The sequence below is a fragment of the Mya arenaria genome, chromosome 8 (assembly GCF_026914265.1).
Source record: "Mya arenaria isolate MELC-2E11 chromosome 8, ASM2691426v1".
Taxonomy (NCBI): Eukaryota; Metazoa; Mollusca; class Bivalvia; order Myida; family Myidae; genus Mya; species Mya arenaria.
The window spans coordinates 15,993,448-16,005,852 of NC_069129.1; the positions used below are offsets into that span (position 1 = coordinate 15,993,448).

Here is a 12,405-nt window from a genome sequence, read left to right on the forward strand (position 1 = left end):
TTGAGTCTGACCAAAATTGTACACAACCACTGGTCAAGAGTGGGATATAGGAAATACAAGTTGTTTGATCGGTAACCTAAATATTCTTGGATATTTGAACAAATTATAAAAGGATATTTGAACATATTATAAAAGGATATTTGTTAAAGTTATTCATATTGTGTGTAGTGTAGGTACGATCAATGTCAAGGTTATTTTGGCTAAAAAAGGAAGGAAAATGAGTCCTTGATTTATAACATCGATGAAATAGCAAGCCTTAAGTATATGCGATAAAGTGATACATATATTGTAGTGCCGTCAAAACATTGTCTTACTGCTTTTGAAGAGAAAACACATGTTATAAATATATGTTCACATTTGTGTCCATTGTTTTTTTTAAATATTAAACTTGTTGCACATAATGATAATGCTTGGTAGAGTGCGCTTAGTATCCGAGTATGGTAATCCATCAATGCATAAGTAAGGTATAGCCCGGACACGAAATGTTACAGACAGACAGACAGATGGAAGGACAGACAGACTGAAAGACGGACAAAGTGCATTGCTATAATCCCCTTCCTAATCCGTGGCGGGGGATTAATAAAACAAGCGCTTAAGTGAACATGCATTCAAACTAGTTCTAATATGAAGTTGTAATCCCTATTTTTGGTATTCAGAAGCTATTTTAAAGCTGCACTCTCACAGATTTACCGTTTTTGTCAACTTTTTTATTTTTTGTCTTGGAATATCTGCAAACCAGTGATATAAGACTACTGACAAAAGATCAGATCACAGATTTTCCTATTTACGTTTGAAAGTTTAGTTTTATGGCTTAAAGCGTTTCTTACAGCTTAAGAAAAATGCATAAATGATCAATTTTTAATCTTAAATATGAAAATCTGCGATTTAATATTTGTCAGCAGTCTCATATCACTGGTTTCCATGCATTTTCACAAAAATTGGCTCTTTCCACGACGAAATAAAAAAAGTTGTCAAAACATTCAATCTGTGAGATTGCCGCTTTAAGCGCACTTGGTACTCAAGAAGGTGGTACATAGTACACATTGTAGTGGTCTCTAATATGCTCTGCATGATCTGATAAGCTCTGCCTACCAGCTAGTAGTCAACTAATAACATTCATTAATTATTTTCATGTATTTCAAGAATCATAGTTAGTTGTTAAACTGTTGTACAGGATAAACCTTTTATACAAATCCCATTTCAGGTCTGATTTACCCCTTTACATACAAGGGTCCCCTTTACATACAAGGGTCTGCTACTTTATGTCTTTTATTATTCATATCACAGAACATTACACGCATATACGGTAATCAAAACTTTGCCTTTGATGGTACACAGTCTTTTAAAACTGTTGAATATTATTTCTTTCATTCGGAACTCTTTGACCATTTTCCATCAAAAACATCCTTCGGATGCATTCTGGTACATCTATAGAAGTAGTTCTTGAAAAATTTAAAATAAAAGTATTCATTAATAGTAGTGTTTTAACAAGTATTTTGTATTACTTAGTTTAAATTGATTGCCAGTGAAGTGTACAATTGCATAAAAAATTAAGATTCCCAAGAGTAAAGTCATCAAGTTAAACTGCTTTTTTGAAATTGCTCCATGATCTACTTGCAGCGTAGTTAAATTGTAAAGATTTCTGACATTGTAAACCGTCCATACATATCCGAGGTTATGTTCAATGGAAAATGGCCGAAGAGTTCTGAATGTAATTGTTTTGATTAATGTTCAGTATGATGTTAAGCATGATTCAGGAAGAAAATGGGCAAGTATTTAAGTATGCAAAGTGGGAGGGGGTGAATCACTGATAAAACCTTAATTTAAGTTTCTTTACTGATAACAAATACACATTAATATGTCATTTAAGAATATTCACCAATCTGAATATTTCAAACACCATTCAGATCTATATCCATTGGCATAAGAAAATCATGCATAGCATATTTCCAAGTCCACAGACGAGCTATCCGGTCAAACTCGCCATGATTTTTCTTATACATTGTTCCTATGGTTGGCTCCATACAAACATCACAGTAAGGGTCTGTTAGTAACGACTGTATACTGATAAGCACTTTTGAAATTGTCAATGCTAGGCTCCAGTTGTAATGTATCGAGTCCAGACCCACGTCACCATGCCGACTAATGTTCGGGTGAAATATTTTTGTTATAAACTGAACCTTCGGTGGCCTCATTGGATAACTGAAAATTAGGAACAATTCATAGATTATTTTTTTTCATGGACATTTCATTTATTCAAACAGTGTAGGTACAAAGTATATACAGATCAAGCAAAGTAACATTTAACAGTACTTAACAATGTATTTAAACTTTAGAATTAGAGCAAATGAGAACAGAAAGTTCATCATTTGTAGCTATTCTCTTAATATCTTTGACCATAAAACATGATATATCAAAATTTAATATAATTGTAAATTATCACTGTTATGTTGCTTAAATCTAATGGTTGTAACTGATTACATATATATATTCAACACTGTTACAAAACAAATATCTCAAAATAGCCACACAAAAACATGGCAAATTTACCTGTCTGGTATCTGTAGATACAGAAGAAACAGGCCGCCTTCAAAAGGACTCCCCTGGGGCCCAGTAATCGAGGCCTGCCAGTGACAACAATGACGGTCAAGGGGCTCGGCCCTTATACCCTCTGGGGGGTCTGATTTCAAAGTCTTCAGCTCACTGCGCAGACGTCTGTGACGCCAGGAGTTCTCCTCTATTGGGGGAGTGCTCTGAAAACATTAGATATCTGGTGATATTGCAGAAAGCATAGATATAAAGTAATTAGAGCATGCAACTAGTTAGCCAATCACTTTCAGGATTTGCTCTGAAGTCATGGTTATGCTCAAAACTACATTAGGCCAATCACACAAAACTATGTCTATCACTCTCAGATTTTGCACAACTATGCACAAAATAAGCTGTAGGCCAAACAGTCCAAGATTTTGCACTGGAGTCGGCGTTGTCCACAAAACTATGTCAATCAGTCTGGTTTTTGCACTTTATTGTTCTCAAAACTAGGCCAATCAGTCTCTTTTCTGCACATGAGTCAGGATTGTGCACAAAACTAGGCCTCTTTCAGATTTTGCACAGGTGTCACAGTTGTACAATATTTGAGTCAAAGTGACAAATTCATGCAGACTTATCTAAATATATCTGTGCAAAAAGAAGTTTTGCTGTGAAAAAAAAGAACTGATGCCTTTAAGTACATTATTTAATGATTATCATGTACAAGAAAAGAGTTACCTGTAACATCATACTTTCAAGGCAGTATCTACATGGAGAACTCTCTAACCTGAAAATGTGAAAACACCATGGTGACAATATTATTAAGCGTTTCAATTTCAATAATGGTCATAGCAAAGTGAATTTAACCAATCATCAAAGTGGCCAGTCTCTAATTCTCTAATTATTAGTCATGATTACATTTTATTGATAACCTAAATCAAAGCTTTATATCGTTGATAACAAACCATACACATAAATCTATGTGTGGCAGTATTGTTTTTGTTCTGATTTTTTTTTAATAAAGTCAACATTTTAATCTCTTTCAATACATCACGAAAATTTACCTCATTTCGAGAAATTTGTTTGTAAGCATTCTCATTTTCTTTGAAATTAGAACCAAATCAACACACTAAGAAAAATATTTGACCTCTAAACTTGACCCTGTAGTTTTCACTTTATCATTTGTATGTACTTTTTGTTATGATAACGAACATTTATCTGTCTTAGATTGTGAATATCATGCATTTTTTGTCTGTAGAAAGTATGACAATATAAGAAGACAATATTTGTTTAATTGGTACTCTGCTGGTACAGATTTAAATGACTTTTATAGCCTTATGAAAACAACTAATTATGAGACTCTAAGTAAGTTGTCTTTCTATGTGTATCATCTTCTTTTAGAAATTAAAAATTAAAAGGATATACTCATGTTTGGATATATGCTTAAATTCCTTTTCTTGACACAACTCGTATATTGTTTGTTTTATTATGTATGTCACGTATTTTGGGCCGGTGGCCTTTGATTACTTAATAAATTTCTTGACTTGACTTGACTTGACTTGACTTGTATTATGCAATAAAACAAAACAACATCAGCTTATTCAAGGCCCATCAATAATAACAAAATAATGAGAATCACACTCAAAAGATACATGTACTTACAACTTAGTGTAAATTGTTTTCCAATTTTTCACTTTATAATTGGGACTAAACAGCGGCCATCTCAGTTTGATAAACTCATGCCAGCGAGTCTCGGTTGTCTCCCCTTGAAGTAGCTGCTGCCACCTTGGACATACCATGCCTGCTGTCCAGAGAGATATGTCGTCCAGGTACTTGAATACTACCAGCAGAACTGGAATACAAAACACGGACCAATGTTAACTTTACAAATTGAGAATCTCATAAACATTGTCTCCCCCTAATGAAGCTGCGGCCACCAGGGACACAACATGCCCGCTGTCCAGAGAGATATATCGTCCAGGTACTTGAATACAACCAGCAGAACTGGAACACAAAACACAGACCGATGTTTTGTTTACAAATAGGAAATCTCATGAACATTGCCACCCCCTGAAGAAGCTGCTGCCATTGAGGATACTCCATGCCTGCTGTCCAGAGAGATATGTCATTCAGGTACTTAAATACAACCACTAAAACTACACCTCTATACATGTACCTGTGTTAAGATTCAAAATATGGTATCTTATTAACATTGCCTCCCCCTGAAGAAGCTGCTGCCATTGGGGATACACCATGCCTGCAGTCCAGAGAGATATGTCGTCATTCAGGTACTTGAATACAACCAGCAGAACTACAACTCTATACATGTACCTGTGTTAAGATTCAAAATATGGTATCTTATTAACATTAACATTGCCTCCCTCTGAAGAAGCTGCTGCCATTGGGGATACACCATGCCTGCTGTCCAGAGAGATATGTCATTCAGGTACTTGAATACAACCACTAAAACTACAACTCTATACATGTACCTGTGTTAAGATTCAAAATATGGTATCTTATTAACATTGCCTCCCTCTGAAGATGCTGCTGCCATTGAGGATACACCATGCCTGCTGTCCAGAGAGATATGTCATTCAGGTACTTAAATACAACCACTAAAACTACACCTCTATACATGTACCTGTGTTAAGATTCAAAATATGGTATCTTATTAACATTGCCTCCGCCTGAAGAAGCTGCTGTCATTGGGGATACACCATGCCTGCTGTCCAGAGAGATATGTCGTCATTCAGGTACTTGAATACAACCAGCAGAACTACAACTCTATACATGTACCTGTGTTAAGATTCAAAACATGGCATCTTTTGAACATTGTCTAGGAAATGTGCCCTTTCCGGCTCTTGTGATGTTAATGTTTGTCTCCCCATAGAGCATTGATCTGAAGTAAGGCTTCAAAGTACTTGAACAAAGCCCAAAGAACTGGGAGACAATATTGGTGTCAAGAAAACAAATTGAGAATCAAATGAACAATCTTATTTAGATATTATTTAATCTAAAAACTGCAACCAAAGTACAATACTCATCTCAACAAGTAAACTTTACACTTTATTGTGACATTCTGTATGTAAAATGTTAACAACTTTTGTATAACATATCACAATAAGCCATTGTCAATCCATTAAATTTTTAAAGTGTGTGTTATCATAGCTTGTCATGTATGCCTGCTATTTGACTACATGTACATTTTCTAAAAAGGTAAAGTATCATATAACCATAACATAACAATGTACTCCCCATTTTTGTGATAAAAATGTTTAACATTAAGAGATATTTATAACTAACAGAAAATAGTTCAACCTTCAGGAGGTAATGAGTCCACTAGCCCCTCAGGTATATTATCTCTCTCCCTTGGTATTGTCAGCATGCCGATTCTCTCTGCTAGCCTGTCCATCTTGTGCGAGACCTCTCGTGTAGCCCTCGCATGGGCAGCACTGGACGGCATCATGGGGCGCTCACAAAAGTCCTGTGCCATATCCGGCTCTTCATTCCCACTGTCACCAGAGTCAGCTTTCTAAAGGTATTTGTTTATTGATGTATATGTACGGTTACAAACAGTTTGGGTAATCATTTTCAATATCACTTCAGGTCAATATATCTGGATATTGAAAAGTCAATGTAATTTTCTTTATTTTACTTTATTGACACAGTTTTACCTAGGAATTTCAGCTGGGGGTCCTTCATGGTTGTAAAAAATTGAGTAATTTTGTAATATTACAGGGTTCCAATATATTGTTTGTACTCATGAAAAGCTTATTTTGAAGAACTTAAAGGTTGAAATAAGGTCGCAGTTTACAAGAAAATTGAGCAAGGGACACAGGTTTTCTGTGTAAGGGAAATTCCTGGTCAATGCCAAAACAAATATCAGTAAAATAACGCTTAAAAGTCAAGTCAAGTCAACAGTATATTGAGAAATTAAAGGCCACTGGCCCAAAATACATAACATACAAGAAAGGCATGGGGTGTGTCAGGGTAATTAATCGATACAAGCACAGTGTAAATAAAAATCATGATTACTTCCCCTTAACCATTAATGTTTAGAAGGAGATGGTATACATAATAAGGTAGTTTTCGTTAATCTTCAGATTGATTTGTGTTTAATAACCTATAAATATCTTCTAATTCAGTACCATTAGAATACCAATTAAATAAATATTGCCTTCGTATATCATTATATTTACAACATATAAAACATTGAAGTGAACAGAAAGACAGCTCTGATTCTTACATAGAGAAAGCAAATATTAATAAAAAGTTAAATAATTAAGCTTTCAAGGACAGTTTAACAAACCAAATCCTTATGTTTTTAGATATATCATGAAAAAAAATCATTTGTTAAAATATCTTTATCAAATGTTTTTATTTTAGTAATGGCCAAGGTTAACAATTTACAGTTGCATGCTGACAACAATGCCCTGGCTTTAACAATACCTCGACTTTTCTTCTTCAAAAAAAGACAAGCTAACAATGAGTCAGGCAAGCAAAAAGAATGAGTGCATGTTAACCTCTCCAAACACTTCCTCCTCCCCTTCTTCCTTGTTAATGTCAGATGAGAACAGGAACATGTGACAGGTACTGCACACTGGTTCCCCAAAGCTGTTCCCATAATACCCACTGCAGAACATACAGCTGCTATACTGAAAACAAAAGATTAATATGTACTTCTATGATGTTTTTCAGCTTGATGTATACTACAATGATGTTATTAGACATTATATATCAATGATGTTTTAAGGTGCCTAGAGCTATCAGTGATTCCTTTGGGGGGGGGGGGGGGGGGGGGGAGGTGATAAGTCCAAAAATACATAATAGGGAAATTATAACACAATCGTTTTACTGATAAAAAATTTATCTTCTGCTTTTATTGTTGTTATTGTATATTATACATTATAAAGTAATACTGCCTAAACAAATATATCATATATGCTATTTTGCGGTTACCCAGACCGAACTTTTCCCTGACATGAGGACAGATGTACATATTCTTTTAAAGTTTGCTTGCCAAAATGTACAGAATGGAAAAAAAAAATGCGAAGTTAACATTGCAGGTTTAAATTCTAGGAAAAAGAAGTTCAGGAATAGGGAATAATTCAGAAGAAAACAGAATAATTTCGGAGCAGCCACAAAAATATATGCAGGTCCCCCCAAATGTTTTTTTTCTTTCATTTTTTTCGATTTTTAGTTGCGATAAATCCCCACAACAAATGATCAATTTGTGGTGTCCTACATATGTATTTAAGTTCTCAACAGGTAATGCACCAGTCAGTTGTAACCACAGGCCCCCCCCGGTCCGAGGGTATACCAGGATAGCCGGGGAAAGGGGCCATGTTTTAACCTTTCACTTTCAGGTGGCCCTGCAGTGCCGGGTGAATGCGGTATGTTTGTCTTTGCGAAAAATATAGTGGGGAACGGGCCTTACCTTACTTATGGGCATATGGCGGGGATTTTACCATCAGTTCGTGCCTGCAGGGCGGGGATTTTACCCGGGTATGGCTGGACTGAAAGTCAAAGTCCCCGCTTTTCCCCGGACCTGGGGGGGGGCTGTGGTTACAATTGACTACAGTCTAAAATAATAGACGTGTTATACGGGATTCTTCCAATCCCCCTAACACCTAAACGGGTTTGTGCAAAAACCGGGGGTGTTTGAAAAATATTGAAATTGTATTAAGGCCTAAAAAAAATAATTGTTTGGTTAGGGTTACATCCTTTTCAAAAATAGGAAGGGTAGGTAGGCTTTTTTTTTATTTTTATATATATATATTTTTTTTTTTTATTAAGCTTTATATAAGAATATCATTTTCATCATTGGAGAATGGTGTTAAAGCTATCTTCTGTATAAGCATAAGGTTTAAACTACATATTGAAAAGCAATTAAAAAAAAAAAAAAAAAAAAAAAAAATATTTTTTTTTTTTTAGTTTTTCATTTTTTTTTCAAACTGACTATAAAAACGGTAGGGTCGGCGCCTATTCCGTAGGTAGGGTCGGGTAACCCGAACCAAATGTATTTTTTTTTTTAGGCCTAAGTGAAGTATTTTATGGTTGAAATGGATAATAAAGGTTTATATTCATATTTTACCATGTAAGTGAAAAGTTATTTTGCACAAAACAAGAATTTAATGAATTAAAACACAATATTTACCTTTCCAATAAAACGAAAGTTGACTGACACAGACAACAATTATGCCAAGCGGAACATGGCTGAAATGTTCCGATAGTTTTAAAATTGTGAACAGAATCCTTGCAGGTGCCCTTCATGTATATATCGTTATGTTTTGACAGAATGAAATGAAGAAAAACCCGTCACTCATAATTATGTGTTGAATATTTATTTTTTTGTGTAAAGAACTAATATAAAATAACATTATCTGGTAATATTTCGTGTTTTTATGATATTTTATAGACGCAATATGCTTTAACCTGGAATCCCGATTAGAATAACTACCCACTTTTCGTACAAAACAATTTGTGTGTGAAGGATTTACCATCAAAAATCGTAAAATAAATTCGCCAACGTACAATTATTTGGACTTCAATTGACTAGTGCATAAAAACATTGAGCAGCTTGATATTTGTCCCACATGCTTATTACGAGGTAGTTCTGAGTCATTCTGGCCAATTATCACGAAACGGCACGACTAAGCCGTGTAATTACCTCTTAATTTCTAAAAAATGCTTGGAAGCATGCCATTGATTTAAATAATGCACCCATTTTGGTTAATTTAGGAGCATAAGTCTAAGTGGATACGTTGGACCCACCAATACCTGGTTTTATTTTACTCTTACTTAAACGACAGTATATTGGTAGTTTTAATGACAGGGAAGTTAAATTTAAGACGGTTTCACCAATAATATGGTGAAAAGTAGTCTAAAATAATAGACGTGTTATACGGGATTCTTCCAATCCCTAACGTCTAAACGGGAATGTGCAAAAAACGGGGGTGTTTTAAAAATATTGAAATTGTTTTAAGTGAAGTATTTTATGGTTGAAATTGATCATATAGAGTTATATTCATATTTAACCATGTAAGTGAAATGCTATTTTGCACTAAACAAGCATTTAATGCATTAAAACAAGTTGTTTACCTTTCCAATAAAACGAAAGTTGACTGACACAGACAACAATTATGCGAAGGGGAACAACTCGATACAATCGTAATAGCTCGGCCTCCTCCGACAAAGCTTCGAGATAGACCTCGTTTATACAATCGTAACAACTCGGCCATGGCCGAAATGTTCCGAGCGATTTAAAACTGTGCCCTAAAGCCTTGCAGGTGCCCTTCATGTATATATCGTTATGTTTTGACAGAATGAAACGAAGAAAAGCCGTCAAACTCATAATTATAAGTTGGATATTTATTTTTTTGTGTACGGAACTAATATAAAATAACATTATCTGGTAATATTTCTTGTTTTTATGATATTTTATCGACGCTATATGCTTTAACCCGGAATCCTGATCGGAACAACTACCCACTTTTGATACTAAACAATTTGTACGTGAAGGATTTGCCATATCAAAAATCTAAAAAAAATCCGTCAACGTACAATTATTTGGACTAGGTGAAAAGGAGGTACATATTTAATTTTTAAAAAAAACAACAAAGAAATAGTAATTAATAAACAAGATACAAAAATACATCCCCAAAAGAAAAGACCACACTCTATCGCTTTACACATTAAAAATGATATAATGTAATATATTCACTCTAGTCCTTAAAAATTCTTGCAGCTCCATCGATTCATCCTTTTTCGTCGCCATATTGAATTAAACAAGAAACTACACTGAATTGTTTCGTTAGGTTATGTTACACCAATTTTCGTCACGACAATCAGAGGGGTCTGGTTAATATTGCGCCCCAGCCAAACGGGAAACGAGAGTAGTTCTCTACAGCTACTTACTGGGAAGACGTTGAAACTGAAATACTCTCTTGGAATTGTACAATTATACCAGTTGACTTTTATAACCAGTATTTATTGAAAGCAATGAAGTAAAAAGGCAATTAAAATTCAACGTATATTTTCCCATGCAGGCACCCCCAAGGTTCCTAATAACTGGGAGTAGGATTTGTTGGTTGGTCCCAACTAACTATCACTCCTTTTTCTTTCCCCAATTTTTTTTTATTAATAAAGGAATAAATAATTTAAAAACAATATTGAACTAATGAATGCCTGTCTTTCATAGTTTATAACAATAGTACTCAGGCGAGGAGGTATCGGAGATTTTTTAAAGTCCTGTCCGCGCATATTGGCTGCACGCATGATGCCTCCCCCCTCCCAAAAAAAATAAAATAAAATAAATAAAAAATAAATAAATAAAATAAATAAGATAACATAAATAATACTACAAAAATAAATAGATAAAAAGTGGCCGTGTAACAACGATGATTGATACAGAACGGAAATAAACTAACAAAGAATGGTCAGCCCCGGTTAAAATGGGTATCGACCAAGCTCGGTAATCGTGACCTTGGTTCGATTGCAATGTGTCACCACCGAGGGAGTATTAGAGCCTAAATTAACTGATAAGTACTTATCAAGAACTAAGACTTATTTTTTTTAAATTAAATGAAAACAAAATTTGAAAATTTTATCGTTTTTAGTGGAGTTCTTTTACAAAATATGTGCAAATAATATTGAGTATTTCGAATATTGAGCAAAATTCACCACCAAGATGTTGTCACGGGTATAGGTAGATATATCCGTAATGTTGGTATTGAGTCTGAACTCGAGTTGATATTCTTAGTCAACATGTCCAATGAAGTTTCAAACTCGCACTTAGTTAAAATAGTGTATGTACAAATTGTTTTTATCAATTGGATGTTAAATTGCTACTCAATGTAAACAAATCTCTGGTTAAAATACTGTATGAACACTTTTTATCAATTATATGTTAAATTGCTACACACTGAGCCGATTGTTTAGAATTGTTGTTAACGTCATCATTGTTAACTTTAAATTTTTTAATGCACTAGAAGTTTAAAGACCTGTAATCTGCAATATTTCTTATAAGATTTGAGGCGTCTGTTTCAGCTGTACTTGATTTATACAAGTATATATGAGGCCATCTTAAAGTTATAACAACGATACCGTTAGCAACGTTATTCACTTAAACAAAGTTTTGAACAATCGGACCAGAGTGAACAAACTCTAGAAATTGGACGAATGATGCGTAACATTCATTCACTATAGCATATATGTATTTATCCTTACAGATCTATTAAAATAAACTAGAACAATACTTATCAAAGTCTAATGATAAGAGTGCACAGTGCAATTATCGTGATATTAACATGGTAACTGATAAAAGCGCCCTAATAAGTTTTTTTTCCGTCCAATTAAAAAGTTTTGCCTGTTTTGCCGCGACAACTGATAAGTTAGCCCTTTAAGGTCGCCCGAACGATGATACATGTAGTTCCGTCCCTAGGTGTGTACGTTTCGTGGTTCGCACATTCACAGTGGCCAGACAATAACCTTTGATTCTTCACAATATCTTTTAACGGTTTAACATTAGAAAGCACTCCATCTTCATGAAAAGCAGCTTTGTTGCCGTATCCTGTGGTTAAATGCACTGCCGCTACTGGTGACGTAACGTCAATTACGAAACGTTTCCCTTCAAGGCCAAGCCCATGATGGCGCGTGCGATTAATGGTCGCCAAATGCCTCTTCCCAAGGAATTAACTGGGATTGTCTACAAGGTAAATCCTAGTAAGATTAAAAATAGCGTTGGTATAATAATTATCTGTACTCATGAACAGATATGATTTAACTTGACTGGGAAACCATTGTGAGCTATTTTTAAACAGGGAAACTCAGACGAGACAACAACATGATCTTCGCGTCCTTTTAATTATGTACACT

At 34.7% G+C, this 12,405-nt stretch overlaps 1 protein-coding gene across 1 annotated transcript; it reads right to left on the minus strand.

Moving 5' to 3' along the window:
* Positions 1–1,256: 1,256 nt before the first annotated feature.
* Positions 1,257–10,312, minus strand: LOC128242557 (uncharacterized). The gene is made up of 7 exons (XM_052959750.1): positions 10,253–10,312; positions 7,053–7,184; positions 5,848–6,061; positions 4,192–4,381; positions 3,268–3,316; positions 2,551–2,753; positions 1,257–2,202 (listed from the first exon to the last, which is right to left on the minus strand). The coding sequence occupies exons 1-7, from the start codon at positions 10,304–10,306 to the stop codon at positions 1,893–1,895; spliced, it is 1,152 nt and encodes a 383-aa protein (XP_052815710.1). The 5' UTR covers positions 10,307–10,312; the 3' UTR covers positions 1,257–1,892.
* Between the last annotated feature and the right edge of the window lie 2,093 nt (positions 10,313–12,405).